Source organism: Malania oleifera, chromosome 10 (genome assembly GCF_029873635.1).
Source record: "Malania oleifera isolate guangnan ecotype guangnan chromosome 10, ASM2987363v1, whole genome shotgun sequence".
Taxonomy (NCBI): Eukaryota; Viridiplantae; Streptophyta; class Magnoliopsida; order Santalales; family Ximeniaceae; genus Malania; species Malania oleifera.
Genome location: NC_080426.1, coordinates 8,462,558 through 8,488,307, shown reverse-complemented (window position 1 = coordinate 8,488,307; position 25,750 = coordinate 8,462,558). Strand labels below are relative to the sequence as shown.

Genomic DNA, 25,750 nt, shown 5'->3' with positions numbered 1-25,750 from the left:
CTCAAATTTCCAATTGTAATTTCAAATTCACTATTTAGAGCACTGTTCAGTGCACATGAATATGCAAGAGTCATTATTGCAGACCCCATGGTGCATGCAGCTAACCCATTGGAATTTTAAAGCTTGACTTTATTTATTTGACTAGTAGTGTAGCTATCATGACCCCACTATGTATTTAGTGCATAGGTCACTGTTCAATCAATTAAATATCTTGAACATCCTATTAATTATTATTAGCCATTAAGGCGGAACTCTTCAAGCATTGAAACTGTGGCATCTATTTATTTTATTTTTTTTAGAATTATTATTGTATGATGGAGAAAAATTCATACCTTGAGAATGGGCACGTTGGCTACATAAATCTTGTGCATAGAAACATCAATTGTAGTCAGATTCGTATTAGATCCGGAATTTCCCAATATCGCAAGCTGGGTCTTGGTTATTCGTCTGTTAATTTTCTTACTTGGTTTCTTCAACACGAGTAAAGTGCCATTGACATGCTTGAACGTAATAAACTCGTACCCTTTACTTTTCCCAATGACCTTACTAAGAATCGCGACGGCCTCTTCGAGGTCACTATAGGTGGAGGAGAGATTGTGAAGGTTCTTGATGGCAGTGTCCCATCCAATTCCGCGAATGAAGAGTTTGCACTGGGTAGGGTCCTAATTGGCGATGGATCGGACGGTGTCGAGTACGTCTAGGTGTCGGACGGTGGCATTTCGAACGATCTTAATTGAGCCCATGGCATCGACCTTCAATTATCTGATGTAGTCATGATCAAGGATTGAAAGAGAAAACCTCTCAAGAAGTTCCCACAGACGACGCTAACTGTTACAGCCAAAAATTGAACGATCTTCACGATCCCTGATCACGACCACCTGAAAAGAGATAAATAAGTAAGGCTTGGAGGACCCGGGGTGTACTTCGGGGGATCGCTCCGATGCCTAAGTCAGGAATTGACTTGGGAGGTTTTTTATGCAACAGTAAAGTAGAGTTTAGAATGAGATACCTTAATCTTTTCTTCGAATCCCAATTTATAGTGATAGGGTTTGACCTAAGGGTATTGCGTCATTTATTAGCGGATTATGGCGCAAGTGTGAATCGCTCTGATTGTTATAACATTGGCGTAGATTACTCTAATCATCATCGAGTTGGCGTCAATTGATTTGTCTAAGCAGTTGACTTAGGTGGTAATTGCCCTTATCAATGCTGGACTCTAGTCTCCTTTAGATTTATGGTGAGTGACATATTTGGGGTATATCATTCTTTTTCTCCAATTTTCTGAATTTCAAATCTGCGCTATTAGTAGGGAAGAAGATAACAACTATTTGCTATGGTGAATTTTTTTTTTTTTATGTAAACACAAGACACGAGTTTTTTTTTATTATTTTATAATAATATATTAAATAATATTTGTTTAAGAAATTTTTTTTCAATTTAAATAGTTTAGCTATTTGTTTCAGCGAAATTTAAATAACGAGAGACATTCCCTAAATGACACGTGCCACCCATATTTCATTGGACCATCTAGATTTACATGGACGTGTTTTTGCTCTCCCTCGGCGACGTATTTTTCTTTGACTGCTGAATTGAATTAGTCTCCACTTTCTTTGTTGTGTCACCACAAATAGCATTCCTTTCCTTTCATTGCAGCCCATTTTTTCTCTCAAATTTAATTCTAAACTAAATGTTTATTTCTGAGTTACCCACTTGGATCATTGGTGGTGAACTCACCAGAGATCAATCTGGAGGCCGTCAACGGCATCCCTCCGCAATGCCGCCCCCCCACAACCACCGTCGCGAACCCTGTTTGAGCAAAGTCGCCACCGCTGCTGCGAATAATTACGTTCTTCTGGCCAATTGCTTGCTACGGTGGCGGATGTTTTCAACGCGGTTCCAACGGTGGAGGATCGCAATGCATTGTCGTTTAAGGGAGGAAATAATTTTCTTCTCTGGTTGCGACTCCAATGCCGGTGGAAATTCTTTATATTACATTTTTTTAATTTTGGAAATTCTTTCATACATGTGTGCAGATTGATTCTTTCATGTCTAGCTCTCCCCAATGCAGCAAAACTCACCAGAAGGTGTACACATATATTGCAAGCTCTTCAAAGATGGGATTGAATACTTTGAACTAAATTTAAGCTGAGATTAAAGAAGTTTTATTCATTAATACATCAAGAAGGTGAACACAAATATTGCAAGCTCTTTTTTTTTTTTCTTCAGTAAAAGAGGGCAGCCCCTCATTTCTTAATTTTATTAATAATTCTCACTTATGGCGGAGGAATACTATGGAAACAAAATGACACTTGGAGCTTACATAATAACCAAATAAAAGACACCTCATGCATCAAACTAAACAAAAGAAGAAAATAAACCTATACTAATACCAAAAGGAAACCCACTAAACATACCTAATATAAACCGTACCTATCTTATCCAAGCTGTAATGCCCCAGCCCGTTATACGGCTCAGAGTGCTACTACACCAGTTTAATACACATGTCTTTGATAAACATACATATACTGTAACAACCCTGCCCTTTACATGGACCCAGGTGGTTACCAAACATACGGAATACCTGTATTTGATAAACATGCACGAACAACCCGCCCTAAACAAGGACAAACGAGTGTAACACATATACAATTGGGATATAAATGTTGCGAAAAAGCATAAACATCCATCGGGATTTCTTATTAGACATATACCAAAATTTTCTAACTGTAACGTCAAATACAAACGTACACACTTAGAATATCACTAGTTCTTACAATCTCCCAAAAAGGTACTCCAAATAAGTCTATTACACAAACAAAATACTTACGTAATCAAAACTCAAAACAAACTCCCCAGTCCTTCCAAGCTACTAGGACTGACTTCTAGAAGGACCTGAAAACAATGGTTGTATAATGGGGTGAGACACTTCTCAGTAAGGCGGAAGATATTACAATCAGTATGTGACCATGTTCTGTATTCAATTTAAAACCGATACATTAAATTAACATTTTCAATACTGAAATGCGAAAGATATAACAACATAAATCACATGAATTTCTCATAATAGCTTTTAAATCATGTATATGAGTGTTAGAACAACGTCCAGCTTGGTATGATATAGTATGCCTATTTTACCCCATGGCACAAGTTGTGCACTCATAACTCTAACAATGCCTTATTTGTGCAGACGCTGTTAAGTATCTAATATATAGTCCGACTGCCCCCATCTAGTTTATTATTTCACCAGTGGTTTCATTACGCCTGCTAGCCGACTATCTGTGTACCCACACTGATTTACATGTGTGGTTGCATTGTACCCTTCCAGCTGAGGAATATTCTCTACAATTGGGGGTTATCTTTCAACCCCATAACTGAAGTTTTTTCAACTTCTAACTGGAGTATCTTTCAACTCCTATTGCAGAAGTATCTTTCAACTTCTTTGGTGGCAAGTTGTGGTTCCATTCATCATATATACAATTTATAATAAAACAAACAACCTGTGCAATTTCAGTATTTTCGCAAACTCATACAATTGCATCGAGTATAAACTGGCACATACCCTCTCGGTTTAACCCCTTTTTCGTATATAGCTCGGTATTTAACCGACACCTATTTTCCACAGTTTTAGATAGTATAATGGAACCTTAGTTCCTACAGTTCATATCAGTATATACCACTGCATTATAAGTCCGTTTAACAGCATATATCACGTTTGTTTCGTCAAAAACTGCTTTAAGGAGTAATCGGTTCAAAAAGTCATTTAAATGAAAAATGAGGGTTCAAGCATCTCCTACTAGTAGTTTAAAGCAATTAGGTAAGTTTTTAAAACGTTTGGAGATCATAAGAAAAATCCCTAAATTTACCAAAACCTTAAAAATAATTAAACTAACACTTTTACCCAGTAGAATTTTGCAAACGAACAATCATAACGTACATAATAGTATAGACTACAGTTTTACCGATTTAATTTTCAAAATAAACTGATGTAAACAAATCCCCTTACCTTAAACCCGGAAATGAAGACACGAATGGTTTGGTCCAAAACAACGACCTTGGATCCTCGAAACCTAAAAACCACAGAAAATTACCTCATTGCAATCCCGACTACTATACAAATACCTAATCGAAATCGGAATCAGATCCTTACCTTGATTTTTGGGGAAAACTTGAAAATTTTCAAAACGACGATTTGATCCGCTATAGTTGTAGAGTTTCTTCTTCTGATCCACACAGGAACCTTCAATCGTCGAAACGGACGGCGAAGGATCTTAGAGAGAGAGAGAGAGAGAGAGGAGAGAGAGAGAGAGAGAGAGAGAGAGAGAGAGATAGAGAGAGAGAGAATGAGAGAATTAATAGAATAAAACCTAACTTAACCTTTAAGTAATCTAAATAAATATCTCCTCCAAGATATTTATATACATATATCTCAAAATATCTCCTTTCAAAATATATTCTCCAAAATATCTCTTTATTTATTTATTATTATTATTTTTTTCGGGGTCGGGTTACTACATATACAACCTGCCCTGAATATGGACATACGAGTATTTCATACTGATCTGCAATCTCATGCACAACGGAAAACATAAACATCCATATGGGAATCTAAAAGACATACCAAAGTTTTCTAACTGTATCCTCAAATACATACATTCATACTTAAAACATAATCAGTTCTTACAACCCCAAAAACGTTTTGAACTAAGTTTGTTGCATATACAAAAAAACTTACGTAAGCTAAAGACAAAACGACCCTTTCAGGTTCCTCTAGCAACTAGGACCGACGTCCTGTAGGATCTGAAACAAAGGTTGTATGTTGGGGTGAGACACTTCTCAGTAAGGTGGAAGATATTACATCAGTATGTGATCACATGCGTTTATTTTAATTGAAAGAAGATACATATGAGAAATATTCTCAATACTGTAATATAGGAGATATATAGACATAATTCCTATGTTAGATGATTTAGCATCATAACATGCAAGAGTTCCCGAGGTTAGAGTAGAGTACAAACCCATACACTGTACGATCTCTCCGCCCGGTACTCAAACCTGTGACTTTGCCCATTTTAGTTTTCAAATCATAAATATGCATATTTAGAACACTGTCCAGCTTAGATATGATAATAAAAAATGCCAACACGTTACCCCTTGGCTTCAGGTTATGCAACTTACTATAGTCCGACTAGTACTACCTGGTCCATTAATCCACCAGTGGCCACTCCAATATCTAGCCAACTATCTTGATACCCACACTGAAAATCATATGTGTGGTTGCACTGTATCCAATATATATAAAGCAACAGGGTTGCGCTTAATGTTGACCTTTTTAAGGCTCTCTTATAACGGTGAGCTTTTTAGGGCTCATATAATGGTGAGCTTTTTAAGGCTTTGATATAACGATGAGCTTTTTTAAGGCTCTAATAGTAATAAGTTGCGGTTTCAAATATCATACATACAATTTATAATAAAACAAATTAACTTTTTTCACATTCACAAATCACATGTACAGTTCCAGTATTTTCACAAACTCATTCAATCGTACTGGTGGCATAAACCGACACACAACCTCTCGGTTTAACCCTTTTTACGTATATAGCTCGGTATATAACCGACACCTATTTTTTCACATTTTTCACACAGTAAAATGGAACTCCGGTTCCCATAGTTCATATAAGTATTAAAACAGATTCACATATTCCATTTCATATCATATATCACACTCATTTGATCAAAAATTTGCTATATAATATATAACTCGATAAATATCATTTAAATGGAAAATAAAGGGTTCTAGCATCTCCTACGTTAAGATTAATGTAAATAAAGAAGTTTTTGAACAATTTGGAGATCAAACGTCAAAACCCTCATTTTTACCAAAATCGTAAAATCGTACAACCAACATTTCTACCCAATGAAACTTCGCAAATAAGCAGTCATATCATACATATAAACATAAGCTAACTTTTTAGCAATTTAGTTTTCTAAAAAAATACTGATCTAAACAAATCCCCTTACCTAAATCCCGAATTTCAAAACACGAACGGATCAATCCAAAACAACGACTCGGGATCCCTGAAACCTAAAAACTGAAGAACAATACTTTACTATAATCTTGACTACTATATAACTACTGAATCAGAAACGGAATCAGATCCTTACCTCGATTTTAGGGAAAAACCAAAAAATCCTCAGATCGAAAATCTGATCCGCTATAATTGTAGAGATTCTCCTCCTAATCCATGCAGAAACCTTCGATTGTAGAAATAGAGAGAGAGAGAGAGAGAGAGAGAGAGAGAGAGAGAGAGAGAGAGAGAGAGAACTCACTGATTCTAGAGAGAGATAACTTTTGGGTTTTCTTCACCCTTAAGCAACCAAAAATGATATTTATGAGTCTTTGACCAAATCAAATTCGTCGATGAAGCAGCGTCTTCTTCGACGAACCAGCCATTTAGTTTGTGGACGAAGCTATACCTTCGTCGACAAACAATATTTTCCTTGGTTCACTCGGTATTTCTTTGTCGACGACGCTCTGAATTTCGGCGATGAAGAACTGAAGGGACTTCGTCTACGAATATACTGACTTCGTCGACTAACCCTACTGAAATTCCCTTTTTACCTTTTTCTTATTTATTTTCCTTATTTACGGGTTCGGGTCTCTACACAATCTATATAAACCTTTGATAACTTTAGAAAGTTGACTACTATTTGTAAACAAACTATTTCTCCCCATGGCACCTTCTTGAGCTAATGCATCTGCCATTTTATTTCCTTCTCTATAGAAATGATTTATAGAAAAATCTACTCACTCCAATACACCAATAAGCTACTCCCAAAAATTCCACAAATACCATACAGAGCATTTACTGGATCTTATCCAATTTACTACAATATTCAAATCACATTCAATGTCAATACTGGTATGGTCCAATTGTTTGCAAAACTTTATTCCTTCCATCACTACTCTCAATTCATCTTCATTATTAGAACAAGAACCAAAATATTTTAAAAAACGAAAAATAAAAGAATCTATACAGTCTCTAAGGATGCCACCACCACCCGCCGGCTCTGGGTTCCCCAAGCTGCTTTCATCCAAATTTGGTTTCAACCTCCCTTACCTCGGTTTTAGCCATCTCACAACTTGCATAGCTTTATTCTTTTTATTCACAATTTGCACCTCCAAATTCTGCAAGATCCGAACATTAGCATCATTCAAATGAGTCATAACTATCATGTTCTCACTTAAAACCCCTCACCCAATTCTTAATTGCAAGCTCTTCTTGATTGAACACACACAAACACACACACACATAAATGTTCATTTGTAGAAGTAGTCTATTGGCTTGGCCTAGCTTGGATCCCACCAGCACGCATCATGGGTATTTGCATGACCCAGTAGCTGCACTAGCACAACTTGTGAAACGACCTGCTAATAAAATAAATTATTTTTCCCTAATTTTAGATCCAAACATTAACCTAAACAGAGGAAATGCAATCATATAAAATAAATCCACACATAATACAATACCAAAGTGTCAAATTAATCCACAATATACAATCATCACTATTATCTCGAAACTACCCTTACTGATACCAAAGGTTTACAAAAACATGCCACCCAAAAATACTCACTTTCAAAAAGGGCAGTACAATAGCCCCTCTACGTGTGAGCCTACTCCACTCACCTAATTGGTTCACCTGAAAAATAATTCAACACTGGGATGAGCCAACGCTCAGTAAAACGAAACATGCTATTACTAGTGTGTGGCTACTGAGTTATATCTCTATATTAATAATCTGATTTAGAAATAATTTCATGGATAACTGAAATTGTAAATACTAGTATAAATAACATATATTAAAACTGTATAAATTTACTTTTCATAATACTACTACTATTTCTAGAAATCTACTTATACTTATAATATCTGAGAAACTTTCCCTAGATGGCTGTATGTCAAGATTTAACCCCTCATGACAGGGTTGTGAGGCTCGAAGGCAAGACCTATCCTGGCTAGCCTACCAGGGTAAGTCAACAGAACTTCGACAGTCTAATTGACCCCTTCAATCCATATATGATGGAGAGCCTATCCCGACGTGGGCACGATCGATCTCATACCACTTACTATCTGAGTAAAGTGGTTGCACTCTAAACTGAATATCTATAGCTACGGTATCGTGCTCTGCTGTCTGATCCATCAGGGTCTGATACTATATAGGTAACTGATATCTGCAATATACTGTTTTTATTGTGGTTTCTAAAATAACCATAACCACATAGAATTTATTTAAAATTATGAATAAACTGACTAAAAATTTGATTTTTGTATAACTGAACTGCTGTCTGAATATCTATATATCGAGGCGTTATGGTACTGAAAAACATGTTATTCTGAAATTACTGAAAATGCATATTTCTGAGTATACTGTACACTGAAAATTTCGTTATTCTATAAACATGCAAATATCATGGTATTTCTATTAATAACTATAAATATGGTATTCATAAGTTCTATAAATATAGTACTGCTCTGTTATCAACTCAAGCCACACAAATAAATATTAATATTATCAGGTTCTGGAAATTGTAAATATATATATTGTAATGACCTATTTAATTAACTGATTTTTTTTTTACACTGTAACAATTAATATACTCTGATACCACAATATTAACCTAAGCAGCGAGAAGCAGAATCATATAAACATAACCATAACTATTATATACAATATAGAACCAATATCACTCAATACCAGAGTACTACATGTTTTCCCCATATACACATATATCTGAACTTCCCAAAATACCCTCAACTAGTTAGGGTAATACAAAAATGCTCCCAAAATGATACTCACTCTCTGACAGGGCATTACTGACGCCCCTCTATTTGCGAGCCTGGTCTGCTCGCCTACCTGGATCACCTAAAAAATATATCAATTCTAGGATGAGCCAATGCTCAATAAGAAGAAATATACCATTACTAATGTGTGGCAAATGAGCTAACAATATTATGCAAAATCTGATTTTATATAAACATGTATAACTGGATATGTTAAGTACAGTATAAGTAAGAAAATGCATCCCCTTTCCATGTTTCTTAACATAACAGTATTGTAAGTTATAACTCAAAATACTTCTAGTGTACATAAGCAGGGTCCCCGAACCCGTAAATTCATACGTATGTAATGATAACTGAAACTGTTCCATGTGGCTATCTGTGTCATGACATGCCCCCTTATGACAAGGTTGTGCGGCCCGTAGGCTGGATTTACCCTGGCTGGCCAACTAGGAATAGGTGGTTGCACTCGTAAAGTAACATAGTATCTGTAGCAACGGTACCGTGCTCTGTAGCTGCAAGTCCAACTGGGTCTGATATCATATAATATATTTCTATACATAACTAACTGATTTACCATGATTCTAAAGTAATGAAATAACCATGATGCTGTATAACGTACTGAAATCTGAATAATCATAACATGAAACTGCATATTCGTAATACTGGAATTCGTATAATCATGGTACTGAGATTCATAAAATTATGGTACTGAAATATCGTAATATCATGGTACTGAAATCCATAAAATCATGGTATTGAAGTTCGTATAACCATAATACTGGAATTCATAAAATCAGGAAACTAAGTTCGTAAAACATATCCCTGTACTATATACATATTCACAAGCCACACCATACTAAATACATAATTTTCATAATTAAATAAACTGTATCATATTTTATGAAATGCCTAACATAGCATATTTTCCTTACCTGACTACTGAAAAGCCCTTAGGGAATACAAGCCTAACACCCGCAAGACCTTCTACAAAACACCCTGAAACCAACATACGCTAGAACATAATATCAGTATTTTCCTGCCTACATCATTTTCTATAACTGCCAGGAAGTCAAAAACTGAATAAAAGTCCTTACCCTGAATTTGGGATGAAATCCAACTTCGTTTTCCTGACGATCTGCTCTGGTAGTCTTGCAGAGAACTCCGCCAGGAGCGTCGTGGTAGCTTCGGATCGTCGATCCGACAACTGGTGGGGCCAAAAACGAAGAGAGAAGGGAGAGAGTCGTAGAAGAGAGAGAGGAGAGAGAGAGCGGCGAGACAAATGAGAAATATCCCGATTTTCCTTTTTAAATACTGCCAGATTCATCTACGAGACACGTCACTTCATCGACGATTCCTTCAGTAAATTCATTAACGAAATCCTTAAGGCCTTTGTCGACGAAACCCTGTGTTCGTTGACGAAGCTTGGCAAATTCTCTGAAATTATGATTATTTACTATTATCTCCAAAATGCAATGTCATCGACGAACGCTCCGCGTTCATCGACGAAGTCTACGGCCTCCTTCTGTTTCTATTTCTATTTTCTCTCCCTCTTTAATATTTAAAATGCTATTATTCCTCGAATCACTACATTCTCCCTTCCTTATAAAATTTCGTCCTCGAAATTTACTATCTGAATCTCTATCTATATTTCCATCATTCCATAAAGAAAAGGGTCTACTTATTTTATTACCTGCCCTCACTTATGGCGTAGGAATATCGTGGTTACATGGGTGGTTCTGGGAGATTACATACACCAAAAGAAAATTTCTACTAGAACAAAATATTATCTACTAACCATAATCAATACATGTACCTGCAAAAGAAAACTTATCTAACCATTATACTTTACCTGAGTATCTCTATACCTTCGGGAACAACTGTGGGTATCTCTGTCTAATCTGCTCCTCAAGCTCCCAAGAAGCTTCCTCTATGCCGTGATTCCTCCACAAAACTTTAACTAACTGTATCTCTTTAGTGTGTAAAGTCTGAACCTTTCTGTCCAAAATCTGTACTGGTATTTCTTCATATGCTAAAGAATCCTTAAGCTCTATCTCTGCATAGCTAATGATGTGGGATAGGTCTGGGACGTATTTCCATAACATGGCAACATGAAACACGTCATGAATACGAGCCAAAGCTGGCGACAAAGCTAGCTTGTAGGCAACTGACCCTATTATCTCAAGTATTTCAAAAGGGCCAATATACCTAGGGCTCAACTTGCCCTTCTTTCCAAACCTCATAACTCCTTTCAGAGGAGCTATCTTCAATAATACTTATCTCTGACATCAAATTCCAACTCTCGGGGGCGAGTATCTGCATAACTTTTCTGCCAATTCTGTGCTGCACTGATCCTATCTCGAATAAGTCGGACTTTATCACACATCTGCTAAATTATCTCGGGACCTTGAACTCGCCTTTCGCCAACTTCATCCCAGAAAAGAGGAGATCTACATCTCCTACCATATAATGCTTCATAGGGTGCCATGCCGATGCTAGCCTGATGACTGTTATTATAAGCAAATTCAACTAGCAGCAAAAACTGAATCTAGTTACCTCCAAAGTCTAGCACATAAGCACGAAGCATATCTTCCAATACCTGGATGGTTCTCTCAGTCAGACCATCGGTCTGAGGGTGGAAAGCTGTGCTAAATGCTAGCTGAGTCCCTAGTGCCTCTTGCAAACTCCTCCAAAACCGTGACGTAAAATGTGGATCACAGTCCAAGACTATGAATACCGGCACTCCATGGGATCGAACAATTTCCTGTATGTAAATCTCTGCTAACCAGTTCATAGGGTAGCTGACTTTAATAGGTAGAAAGTGCGCTGTCTTCGTCAATCTATCAACTATCACCCATATGGCATTCTGACCATGCAACGCCGGCGGCAGCCCAGTAACAAAATCCATGGATACATGGTCCCACTTCCACTCGGGAATGAAAAGTGGCTGAAATTTACCAGCTGGCCTCTGGTGCTCAGCCTTAACCTACTGGCATGTCAAACACTGCCGCACAAACTCTGCTATTTCCCTCTTCATGCCACTCCACCAAAAAGAATCTGACAAATCCCTATACAATTTCGTACTGCCAGGATGAACAGTGTATAGGGACCTGTGTGCCTTCTCTAAAATCATCCTCCTGAAGCTATCATCTACAGGCGCACACAATCTGGTGCAAAATCTCAGAGCCCCATCGTCAGAAATACTAAACTCCTCCCCTTGACCGTCCTGAACTCTGGCTATCACCTCCACCAACTCTGGATCAACTCTCTGAGCAGCTTTAATCTTCTCATTCAACATGGGTTGTACAACCAAACTGGCCATAAATGCCTGAGGATCATCCTCCACTAACTCTACACCAAGTCTCTCTAAGTCCATCTGAATTGGATGCTGAACTATCGTTGCTAATTGTGCTGTGTCTCCTGATTTATAGCTCAGAGCATTACCCACTACATTTGCTTTAATTGGGTGGTAATTGATGGTACAGTCGTAATCCTTGATAAGTTCCAACCACCTCCTCTGCCGTATATTCAACTCTTTATGTGTAAAAATGTATTTCAAGCTTTTATGATCAGAGAATATCTCACTCCTCTCACCATAAAGGTAATGCCTCCAGATTTTCAGTGCATGTACCAATACAGCTAACTCCAGATCGTGAGTAGGGTAGTTCTTCTCATATTCTTTCAACTGCCTGGATGCATATGCCACCACCCTACCATGCTGCATCAGCACACAACCAAGCCCTTTCAGGGACGTGTCACTGTAAATAACATAACCATCGCCTCCCGATGGAATGGTAAGAACTGGTGCAGTGATGAGTCGCTACTTTAATTCTTGGAAGCTCTGTTCACACTCTTCATCCACAAATCTGGCATTTTTCCTAGTCAACCGTGTGAGAGGACCTGACAAGGCTGAAAACCCCTCAATAAAACGACGGTAATAACCTGCCAGTCCTAAGAAACTCCTGACTTCCTGCACATTTCTCGGCCTAGCCCAATCTACTACTGCGTCAATCTTGCGGGGATCCACTGAAATACCATCTCCTAAGATCACATGGCCTAAAAATGCCCCCCTCTCTAGCCAGAACTCACACTTGCCAAACTTAGCATAAAACTTCTCCTTCCTAAGAGTCTGCAACACCTGCCTCAAATGCACCTCATGATCCTCAAAACTCTTCGAATACACCAGTATATCATCAATGAAAACTACCACAAACTGATCTAGATACTGGTGGAAAACTCTGTTCATCAAATCCATAAACACGGTCGGGGCATTCGTCAAACCAAACGGCATAACGAGAAATTCATAGTGCCCGTACCTGGTCTTGAAGGCTGTTTTCGCGACGTCTTTCGTTTTCACTCTTACTTGATGATACCCAGATCTGGGGTCGATCTTGGAATATACCCATATACCTTAGAGCTGATCAAACAAATCGTCTATACGGGGTAGAAGATATTTATTCTTGATAGTAATTTTGTTGATTTCTCTGTAATCGATACATATCCTCATGGACTTGTCATTCTTCTTTACAAGCAGAACTGGAGCTCCCCACGTTGATACACTAGGTCATATAAACCCCTTGTTCAACAAATCCTGCAACTGTTCCTTTAATTCTCCCAATTTAGTTAGGGCCATACGGTACGAGACCTTAGAGATCGGCGCAGTCCCTGGAGGTAAATCTATAAGAAAATCTACCTCGCGCACAGGAGGCATGTAAAAACCCCAAAAAGAGATATAAAAGATTAATAGAATGATTCCAAAAAAATAAAAAATAAAAATAAAAATTTTAAATAATTTAAATTAAAAAAATATTAATTAATTAATTAATTAATTAAATGAATTTAAAAAAAAAGAAAAAAATTAATTAATTAATTATTATTATTATTATTATTATTATTATTATTATTATTATTATCCTCCTGAAGCTTGTTGAAGCTTCAGGAGATTCAAACTTATATATATATATATATTGTTATTATTATTATTATTATTATTATTCTTCTTCTTCTTTTCTTCTCTGCAACTCTCTGAACTCTCTTTCTCTCCTCACGTTGTCTCTCCTCGATTTCATGACGGATTTTTGCCCGATCGAAAATTCGAAGATACCACTGAACTCCATTCACCGCTGCCGTCATTTTACCGGAGCGGATTGGTGGTAGGAGCGGCGAAAGCATATTCCCTAGGGTAAGCCATTTTCCCATTTTTCTTTAATTTCTTACAAAATATAAGCCCAATTGATGAACGGACACCACCACGAGAATCTAGGGATATCTACAAGTCTAGTGGGACGAAATTCTCGTGGGGGTGTCGGGCCAAAACCCCAAATTTGGGGTGTGGGGATTATTAAGGGGCTTATTTTTAATTAATTAGCATTAATTTAGAAATGTTAAAATATTGAGCATTTTGGGCTGAAGTAAGATTTCTGGAATTTAGGGTCCGGGTGAGCACCGCGGGTGTACTTTTGGGACCCGCACGAAAAATTTAGAAAATTAAGTGGGTGTTTTAAATAATAGTTTAAATATTAATTTGAGGTATATGAGGCCCTAAGGAAGGCTAGATGGGTATTATTTTGGAGAAATAGATTAATTAATTTAGAAAAAATGTAAATTGCAAGAATTAAATTTTGGACGCCAAGGGCATGAAATTTTGGATTCTAGCGAGACTCTCAATAAGCCACGTAAGGGGAATAAATTATAGCAGTGTTTTTAGAATTATTATTTGAATTAATATATGAAAATCAGCATATGATATTTTATTTGAAAATTATTATGATATAAATATCAGATAAATTGTGTGGCATTTGAGTGGTGTTAAATTGTGGCATTTTGGAGTGTAAAATATAACGATAAGTAAATTCTAAGAAAATATTGAAATGAGAATTACTTATGTGATTAGTGAAAAATAATGTAATATGGTATTATTATATGAGTAGAAATGTTTTGCCTGGAAAATGGGATTTTGTGAATTATTGATATTGGAAAATAATGAAATGTGGTATTTATTTGTGAGTGGAAATTATTTACATGAGAAATGAGTATTTTGGGAAAATGTGAAAAATACATAAAATATGATATATGATATTATGAGATGATGAAATGTGCACAGAAAATGATGAGAATATTTATATTGAACTGAATTGTGATATACTGGAATATAATTAATGAAATGCTAATACCGCATAATGATTGCAGGTATGTGGTGGTAAATCCTATTGGATGGTTATGATATTTAGCACGATACAGTTGTGAGTGGTGTTAGTGCAACGACACAGACTCTTGGAGTGTGGCGTGACAGTCGACTGTGCCATTGTGTAGGGTTGTTGGGCCCCCTGAGTCCGAATCAGAGTATTAGGCTGGCCAGTCGTACTACAGACGCTATATGTGATATGATATTTGATCTAACCGGGTCAGCCAACCGCGGTTAGATCCAGCCTTCGGGCCGCACAACCTTGACCATGAGGGGAAGCATGGCGTGTATAGAAAGATCCTCAGGGTGGCCATGAGTTATAGACGCGATGTTGGTATTTGATACCGAGAATACTCATGAGCCTAAAGTAAAGTGGAAATGAAAAGTGAAAGAATGATTAAATTGGCTAAAATGAGAAATGAAAGAAAGAATAGAAATTGAGAAATAAAGAATGATAAAATTGAGAAATGGAACAGTGTGAGTTAATAATATAAATAATTAAGGCGAAATGAAACTCTCCGCCTGAGGGCTTACTGAGTAAGGTGAGTGCCCTGATGGGTATCAGATGTGGCCATACCCGGCTGCATAATGTGTTAGGGCAGAGGGAAGCTACCTATATGGGCGGGTAATCTTCCTGATTCTCAGGAACTTCGTGTGTAAATATGTATTGGAAATCATTGAATTTGATAAATGATTTTAAAGCCTATAAAAGCTTGTCTTGTATATCTATATGATTATGTGTATGTGAATATCAGTGTATTTTCTCAGATGAAATGGTGATTTGAAAAGTAAAGTGTATTATAATTGTACTCATTTGGCCACACACTATAAATAATCTATTCCTTCTTACTAAAATGTGTCTCACCCAAATTATCTAAATTTTTCAAGGGACATAGGCCAGGTGGTAGAGCTTTGTGATCATAGGGAGCTGGGACCCTGAGATACAGGGTGAGTTTTGACTAGGGAGGTGTGGTTCCCTAGGGTTGTATTATTTTTGGGTATGAGATAGTGTTGTGTATTTATATATGATGATACTCTGGGTACTGTATTTTGACTGATGTGTATATACTGTCTTCCGTTGTTAGGTTGTTTAATAAAATATTTTTTTCCAGTACTCAATGCGGGTTAGGTCGCATGAATGATAATAGGATTGTTGACGTGGCCGATTAATGGATTTATGATATGATTATTTATTTATTATTTAAAAAAAATTGTATGAAAATCGGGGCGTCACAAGGCAACCTTGGTAGCTCCTCTGGAAAAACATCTAGAAATTCTCGTACCACTAGGGTGCTGTCAATCTTCAAATCATTTTTAGATGCTTCTTTAACAAATGATATAAACCCTTGACCTCCATCCAAGAGTAATCTGCCCACCTGCACGGCGGACGCCAGCTGTGTTGGAGCACGTACCCGTGAACCAACGAAACTGAATTCCTGCTCTCCAGGAGGTCTAAAAATTACTTCTTTCTAAAAGCAATCAATGCTAGCATGATTAACAGCCAACCAGTTCATACCCAGTATTATATCGAACCCACATATATCAAACACAATAAAATCTGCTGGTAATACTTTTCCATGAATCTCTATCTGATAGCCTCTAAGTACCCTCTAACATCTGATCACTGACCCTGATGGTGTAGCTACCGACAGTGCTATATCTAATGACTGGATCTCATTCTCAGATGATTTAACATAAGATATGGAAATAAAAGAATGAGTAGCACCCGAGTCAAAGAGAACAATAACTGGATATGATGAAACAGTAAATGTACCCGTCACCACATCCGTAGCAGTCTTTGCATCTCCTGGCGTCAGAGCGTATACTCATGCTGAGGTCATATTCCTCTGCTGACCACCGCGAGGTGCCTGACACCTCCCCGAGCTGCCTGATGTCCTCCCTGATAGGGCCTGGGTGTTGGGACCTGATCCTGCTGACCTGGGCAATCACGCATCACGTGACCGGGTCTCCCACAATGATAACATACGCCTCTACTTGCCTAGCACTCTCCCAAATGATGTCTCCTACATGTCTGACACATCAGGTAAGTTTGTGCACCCTAGTTCCCACGAGGTCCTGCCATCTGTCTCTGGTTACCCCTATCGCGACCACCTCTCCATAGACCCCTATTGGAGCCAGTATGAAAACCCTGAGGCATAGGCCTCTTCCTCTGACTTTGAGCTGCTACACCCCTCTGAATGCCACTCTCAATAATCGAAGCTCTGCCTACAACCTCTTTGAATGTCTGAGCCCTGAAACCAATCACCTGCTCAAACAAGTTCTGCCTCAATCTCTCTTCAAACTTCTTCGCCTTATTCTCTTCATCGGGTGCTAGATGTGGAGCAAAACGCGACAACTCGACAAACCGAGCAGCATACTGAGATATAGTCATTTGCCCCTGTACCAAATGCAGGAACTCTGCTGCCTTCGCACTTCGAACATTAGCATGGAAATACCGCTCGAAGAACATGTCCTTGAATCTGTCCCACGTTATTGGAACTAGAATCAGACTCTGCTCCTCTATAAGAAGTGCTGCTCTCCACCAACGCTTCGCCTCCCCTGTCAGTTTAAAGTGGCAAATGCTACCTTCTGCTCATCTGTACATGGAAGCACTGCCAACATCTCCTCGATATCCTGGACCCAATTCTCAGCTACAGTCAAGTCATCTCCTCCAACAAAGGATGGGGGCTTCATACGCGTAAACTGCTCAATCAAACAGCCACGCTTCCCGGAACTCCTGGCCATCTCAGCCATCAATTTTTGAAGGTCCTGGCCTATCCTCCCCAGCATTCGTGCCACTGCTTCCTGGATCCATCCTGAAAACAAGAAACACACTTAAACACTTTATTTCCTATACAAACCTATCTTATACTAGCTCACAATTAATTACCTTCCCTGACTTCAACCCAATATCTAGTTCTGTCACCTAGACACATGACCCGACAATAGTTTACTATGATTTTCCTAAAATTGTCACCCCAGGAAAAGCACAAAAACCACTACGAAAATCCTGTACCCAGACACAAAACAAACCTTAAATCCTTTTTCCTATACTCTGGTATTGCTTCTGCTGCACTCTAAAGTCTACAAAACCTAGTAAACCTAGGCTCTGATACCAAACTGTAATGACCTGATTAATTAATAGATTTATTTTTTTTTACACTATAACAGTTAATATACTCTGATACCACAATATTAACCTAAGCAGCGAGAAGCAGAATCATATAAACATAACAATAACTATTATATACAATATAGAACCAATATCACTCAATACCAGAGTACTACATGTTTTCCCCATATACACATATATCTGAATTTCCCAAAATACCTTCAACAAGCTAGGGTAATACAAAAATGCTCCCAAAATGATATTCACTCTCTAACAGGGCACTATTGACGCCCCTCTATTTGTGAGCCTGGTCTGCTCGCCTACCTGGATCACCTGAAAAATATATCAACTCTGGGATGAGCCAACGCTTAGTAAGAAGAAATATGCTATTACTAGTGTGTGGCAAATGAGCTAACAATATTATACTAAATCTGATTTCATATAAACATGTATAACTGGATATGTTAAGTGCAGTATAAGTAAGAAAATGCATCCGCTTTCCATGTTGCTTAACATAACAGTATTGTAAGTTATAACTTAAAATACTTCTAGTGTACATAAGTAGGGTCCCCGAACCCTTAAATTCATACGTATGTAATAATAACTGAAACTGTTCCCTGTGGCTATCTGTGTCATGACATGCTCCCTCATGACAAGGTTGTGCGGCCCGTAGGCTGGATTTACCCTGGCTGACCAACTAGGAATAAATCGCTGAACTCCGTCAGTTGACCTGCCCACCTCATCCCATATCTAAATGGGGAGCCTAACCTTTTCAAGGGCCTAGGTGGTCGACTTTACCACGTATATCTGAATAGGTGGTTACACTCATAAAGTAACATAGTATCTGTAGCAACGGTACCGTGCTCTGTAGCTGCAAGTCCAACAGGGTCTGATATCATATAATATATTTCTATACATAACTAACTGATTTACCATGATTCTGAAGTACTGAAATAACTATGATGCTGCATAACGTACTGAAATCTGAATAATCATAACATGGAACTGCATATTCGTAATACTGGAATTCGTATAATCATGGTACTGAGATTCATAAAATCATGGTATTGAAATATCGTAAAATTATGGTTCTGAAATCCATAAAATCACGGTACTGACGTTCATATAACCATAATACTGGAATTCATAAAATCAGGAAACTAAGTTCGTAAAACATATCCCTATACCATATACATATTCACAAGCCACACCATACTAAATACATAATTTTTGTAATTAAACAAACTGTATCATATTTTATGAAATGTCTAGCATAACATATTTCCCTTACCTGACTACTGGAAAGCCCCTAGGGAATACAAGCCTAACACCAGCAGGGCCTTTTACAAAACACCTTAAAACCAACATACGCCAAAACATAATATCAGTATTTTCCTGCCTACATCATTTCCTATAACTTTCAGGAAGTCAAAAACTGGATAAAAGTCCTTACCCTGAATTTAGGATGAAATCTAACTTTATTTTCCTGACGATCTGCTCCGGCAGTCTTGCAGAAAACTCCGCCAGGAGTGTCGTGGTAGCTTCAGATCATCGATTCGGTGACTGGTGGGGCTGGAAATGAAGAGAGAAGGGAGAGAGAGTCGTAGGAGAGAGAGAGAGGAGAGAGAAAGCGGCGAAACAAATGAGAAATATCCTGATTTTCCTCTTTAAATACTGCCAGATTTGTCGACGAGACACGTCACTTCGTCAACGAATCCTTCAGTAAATTCGTCGACGAAATTTAGACCACCCCGGACCCTCTCTTGGTATTTTCTCGTCGACGAAGCCCTGTATTCATTGACGAAATCCTTAAGGCCTTCGTCGACGAAACCCTGTGTTCATCGATGAAGCTTGGCAAATTCTCTGAAATTATGATTATTTAATATTATCTCCAAAATGCAATGTCGTCGACGAACGTTCCGCGTTCATCGATGAAGTCTACGACCTCCTTCTATTTCTATTTCTATTTTCTCTCCCTCTTTAATATTTAAAATGCTATTATTCTTCAGATCACTACATATATAATTTGAATAATAATTTGATAAAAACATATAGTTCGTATTGAAATTGTAAAAGAGTTTCTTAACATAGCATATTTCCCTTACCTGACTACTGGAAAGCCCCTATGGTATACTGATCCAACACCCACAGGGCTTCCTACTCAACACCCTGAAAACAACATTCGCCAGAACAAAATATCATTATTTCTTTCTCTCCATCGTTTCCTACAACTACTCGAAGGCCAAAAACTGAATAAAATGCCTCACCTTGATTTTGGGAAGAAATTCAACTCGATCCCACCGACAATCCGCCCCGGTAAACTTGGAGAGAACTTCACCAAGAGCGTCGTGGTGGCCTCAGATCGTCGATATGGTGACTAACGGGGCCGAAATCCAAGAGAGAAGAGGGAAGGACCGTTGGAGAGAGAGGAGGGGGAGTTTGCGTTGATTTTTCTATGATTAAACTAAGTTTAGGACTATTTATACTGCGACCTTTGTCGACGAGTCACGTCATCTCGTTGATGAGTCTAACAGGAAATTTGTCGACAAACTCTCCCCTTCGTCGACGAAATTCAGAATCACCCAAAACATTCTCTCAGTTTCTTCTCGTCAATGAAACATGCCCTGGTCAACGAGACCCTTTTGTACCCTCGTCGACGAATCCCCTGTTGATGAGGCCATAAGAAAATTCCTTGGGTTATTATATCCAAAATGCAACGTAGTCTGCTGCCTCATTCTATTTCTGTTCCCATTTTTCTCCCTCTTTATTATTTAAATAACATTATTTTTTAGGTTGTTACAACTTGGATCCCATCAACACTCATCATGGGTATTTGCATGACCTAGTAGCTGCACCAGCACAAAGAATTAAACAAAGGCACACACAGGCCATGAACTCCATTTGGACCTTCACCACCTCCCAGGTGAAGTCAAAACGGAGAAGAAGTTGTAATTGTAAAGTTGTTAGATTTCTTTTTGTTCCGCAACTCTAATGCATTTACACATACATCTCATGTTTTTTTCCATCTTTTTCCACATTTGCGGTCGTAGGTTGCTATTGCTGCGGCTGTCACTGCAATGACACAAATTTCCTTCACACTTTTTTTTTTTCCACTTCAATCTTCATTTCTCCATTAGTCAAGTGTATATACATTGGCGGTTCATTTTGATACAAATTCTGGGCCACACTGCAATTTATAAATCCAAACCATCTTCTCCCCGGAGAAGGTGACCTTGGGACCACCGGCAGGGAATCTGAGAATTGAACCTTTGGTGAGTCGAACATCATATCGCATCGAAAATCCGGCGAATTCAGGATCTTAACTCTTCTAGTGATGGCAGCGAAAGTATTGAAGAAGTGCCAGAAGGATGTCCTGTCAACTACGGAGTGGTTAATGGTGCAGCCGACGAAGAGCCCATCGATGAGCTTCGTAACTTGAACGCAGGCAAGTGGCTTGAGAGTCTTAATTTTGGAATTGTGGTCTGGGGGAGACGGTGAGTTTGGAGACGATGACGAGGGAGGAAGAAGTAGAAGATATTTTTTTTTTCTTCCTAAGAATTAAGTTGGGGGTTGCTCTGTTTTCGTGCGGAGTGAACTGAGAAAGAATAGAGAGATGGATATGCAAAGTGGCGACGAGGATTCGACGAGGACGGTGGAAGAAGGCTCGCGGTGGCTAAGACTCACGGCAGCGGTGACACCCTACTATAGAAACGGGCAGTGGCTAAGGGGAGAGGATAAAACTCGTCATCGAGAGAGAGGAAAAACACGTTCATGCAAATATCGTTGGATGGTCCAACGAGATTTGCTTAAATCTCGCTATACCATCCAATGAGATTTAGGTGCCCTGTGTTAGTGAGGGAACCCTCTCGTCGTTTAAAACTCATTGGATGGTTCATTAAGATTTGTTTAAATCTCATTGGACCAAGAAACGAGATTAGGTAAGAGTCAAATTGAGAAAAAAATTTTAAAAAAAATATTATTTAATATATTATTATAAAATAATAATAAAATGGAAAAAAAACTCCATAAGAGACAACATTTATTAACGCTTCCCATTCAGCTAGTCCCATATACCATGCATCATTATTTGAAATGATAGGCGGTTTCTTATAATTTTCCCTTATATATTCATCATTTATTCATGATCTTCTCACAAGAGTATTTAACATCTCCAAATTATTCATTTAAACTTTTCTTTATTTAATTTTAGCAAAAAGATTTAATTTGTAGGAGTCTGATGTATATATAAATTTTTGGGTGTTGAATAAATTATAATAAATTTAACTTATTTTTGTAGATATGAGTTGTAAAGGATGGGGGGAGTAAATGTAATTAATTAAATAAGTTTGACTTTGATTTCCGCTTCTAACGCTACAAAATGGATTTGATGTTAATAAAATAAAATGGTCAAGAGATCGTCGGCAAATCATTCCAATCGGACGGTTGGTAGCCGTTGAGGTACAGACGGCTCAGATTTACCGCCAAAAATAAATAAAAATAGAAAATGCCTTTCTCTCCAATTTCAAATGTTCAGCGAGGCCGCTTGCACCCACCATCTCCGTCTCTCTGTCTGAGCTTCTCTGTTCGCCATTTCCTCATCATCGTCTTCTTCTTGTAAAAAGGTATGTTTGTCCATTCGTTTATTGATTTTCTCTCTCTCTCTCTATGCTTGGAACCTTGTAGAACACTGATTTGCTTCTGTCGATTCTTCTAGAGTTTCTGTCTTCTGATGTATTATGTCAATCCAATTTTTTCTCGTTACCCAGGTTCATAAGCTACGAAGCACTTTAGGGTTTGCGATGTTTAATTAATTTGTTGCTGTTGCTGACGTTGATGTGATGCGTGAAGAGAGCTAATGCATCATGCATGTCGCAGTATTTTAATCTGGGAAAAGCTTGAAATTGGGAGAGAATTAGTTGCTGAAATTAATATTTTCAAGACGTCGGTATCCATATTGTTTCAAGCAGTTTGAACTTTAGATGAAATTATAAAACAAATGGTTATGGATCCTTTGAGTGGAAGTAAACATAATGATGATACCATTTCGATTCTCTCGGATGTGAATCTTGTTGACGAGTTCAAACTTGAAAATCCGTTAATAGATACAGACTCTTTGGATCCTCCTCTCTTTCCCACTGATCCAAATCTAAGTAATTTGGTCACAAGTGCGATAGCCATCAGCGAGAATTGTGTGAGGACGTTGATTTTAGTGATGCAGTACTCAAGTACATAAGCCAGATGCTTATGGAGGAAGATACGGAAGAGAAAATTTGCATGTTTCAGGAGTCTGCACTTCAATCTGCGGAGAAATCATTCTATGAGGTTCTTGGGGAGAAGTACCCTCCTTCACCCAAGCACCATCGCCCACCTTTTTTGGATCAAAATATTGAGAGCCAAGACGAAATCCAGACTGGGAATTATAGCGAATGCAATGATTGTGGCTGGAATGTTATTAACAACTTGGAAGATCCTTGGTGGGATTGCAAATCTAATGGATACGTGCCCTGCTATTCAGAGAGTACTCCCGTGGACTGGACATCACAATCATCATTCAGCATGACAAACAGCGGGGCTAAAATATTAGATGGTTTTTTTGATTGTCCAGGAAGTAGACATGGGCTTCTTGATTGTGAGAGCAAATCTATTATGCAATTCAGGAGAGAGATTGATGAAGCAAGCAAGTTTCTCCCGAAAGACAATAATTTGTGTGCTAATTTCAGTAGTAGTCAGTTCACGTTGCCCAATGAGCCAGAGGAAGAAGCTAACGCTGTGGTAGTGGAGGTTGAGAAGCATGGGGATCAGTACTCCTTTGATGGGTCACGGGGAAGGAAGCATCCTCTTCGTGAGGACGGGGATTTGGAGATGGAGGGGAGCACCAAGCTGTCAGCTGTTTGTACTGAATCAACTGTGAGAACAGAAATGCTTGATATGATGTTATTGTCTATTAGAGAGAAAGGTATGGCTGCACTCCGTGTAGCCTTGCAGGATAGACTGTTGAAAAATATGCTTCCAAATGGCCGACTAAAGGGATCTAATGGTAGAAAGGGTCAGAAAATGAAACGAGGAGCAGAGACGGTGGATTTGAAAACTCTTCTAATCCTCTGTGCAGAAGCAGTCACAATTAATGATCGAAAGAGGGCAAATGAGCTACTGAAACATATCAGAGAACACTCTTCTGCTACTGGAGACGGGATGCAGAGACTCGCCACCTATTTTGCAAATGGCCTTGAAGCACGCTTAACTGGTTCCGGAAGTCAGATTTATGCTATATTTTTTGCCAGGAAACCAACAACTGCTGAGATCTTGAAAGCTTACTATCTGCTTTTAGCCGTGTGCCCATTTTGGAAGCTCAACAATTTCTTCTCAAGCAAGAACATTTTGCATGCAGCTGAGAAAGCAACAAGGCTCCACATTATTGATTTTGGAATTTCCTATGGTTTTCAGTGGCCTTCCTTCATAGAACAGCTCTCAGCTAGAGTGGGTGGGCCTCCAAAGTTACGGATTACCGGGATTGATCTTCCACCACCGGGTTTCAAAGCAGCAGAAATGATTGAGGAGACAGGGCGTCGCTTAGCAAATTATGCAGAGAGTTTTAATGTTCCGTTTGAGTTCAATGCTATCGCGAAAAAATTGGAAATGGTTCAAATGGATGATATCAAGATTGACAGGGATGAGGTGCTCGTGGTGAACTGGAAATTTCCATGTAAATGCCTACTAGATGAGACTGTTATGTTTGAGAGCCCAAGGGATATGGTTCTTAACCTAATAAGGAAGATGAATCCAGATGTATTTATACATGCAGTTTTGAATGCTAACCATGGTGCTCCCTTCTTCCTCACGCGATTTCGAGAGGCTCTCTTCCACTATTCTGCTTTGTTTGATATGTGTGAAAGTACTATGCCCCGGGAGATTCCAGAGAGGATGCTGCTTGAAAGGGATCTATTTGGGCTAGAGGCAATGAATGTCATTGCGTGTGAGGGCTTTGAGAGGATAGCAAGGCCAGAAACATATAAACAGTGGCAAATCCGAAATATTAGAGCTGGGTTTAGGCAGCTCCCTTTGAACGAGGAGAGCATTAGGGTAGCAAAGGACTTTGTGACTTCAGGTTACCACAAGGATTTTGTATTTGACGTAGATGCCCAGTGGTTGCTGCAAGGATGGAAGGGTCGAATTCTAAGTGCTTTGTCTGCTTGGAAGCCTCTTCAATAATCTAGCACATGTTCATTGCTACTTGTGGTAGGGTAAGATCATGGTTTCCTCATGGCCGATTTCCTCCTATTTTTTGCTATGTGAGTTAATCATAGACTTGCTTTCTACTGCAATTATGGTTCTGCGCTCTCGAGCGAGCGAACATGCACACATACATACACACAGACACCCTTAAAATATTTAAGGAGCTTGTTATATGAGTAAACCTAACATACATGCTAATGATATTTTCATCCAGGTTCATCCTAAATGCTTCATATTCGCTTGTGAGCATGTCGATTCTACTATCTCTAACATCATCAGTTCTTTCATAAGTTACCTCTAGTTTGTCCCATATTTCTTTGATTGATTTACATGTCATGACCCTATTGAATTCATTTACATCAAGAGCACAATATAAAACATTCA

At 38.5% G+C, this 25,750-nt stretch overlaps 1 protein-coding gene across 1 annotated transcript; it reads left to right on the top strand.

Moving 5' to 3' along the window:
• Positions 1 to 497: 497 nt before the first annotated feature.
• On the top strand, positions 498 to 25,342 carry LOC131166490 (scarecrow-like protein 30). Its single transcript, XM_058125091.1, has 5 exons — positions 498 to 691; positions 17,435 to 17,582; positions 21,449 to 21,578; positions 22,668 to 22,755; positions 23,308 to 25,342. The coding sequence occupies exons 1-5, from the start codon at positions 498 to 500 to the stop codon at positions 25,340 to 25,342; spliced, it is 2,595 nt and encodes an 864-aa protein (XP_057981074.1).
• The last annotated feature ends 408 nt before the right edge of the window (positions 25,343 to 25,750 follow it).

Bases quoted from the DNA above. Each gene is read 5' to 3' on its own strand.
- LOC131166490 (XM_058125091.1), top strand. From the start codon at position 498: ATGCTTGAACGTAATAAACTCGTACCCTTTACTTTTCCCAATGACCTT. The intron at 17,583-21,448 runs GTCAGTTTAAAG...CGGCGAATTCAG, and splicing joins ACCAACGCTTCGCCTCCCCT to GATCTTAACTCTTCTAGTGA. The intron at 21,579-22,667 runs GCAAGTGGCTTG...TCAAATGTTCAG, and splicing joins GCTTCGTAACTTGAACGCAG to CGAGGCCGCTTGCACCCACC.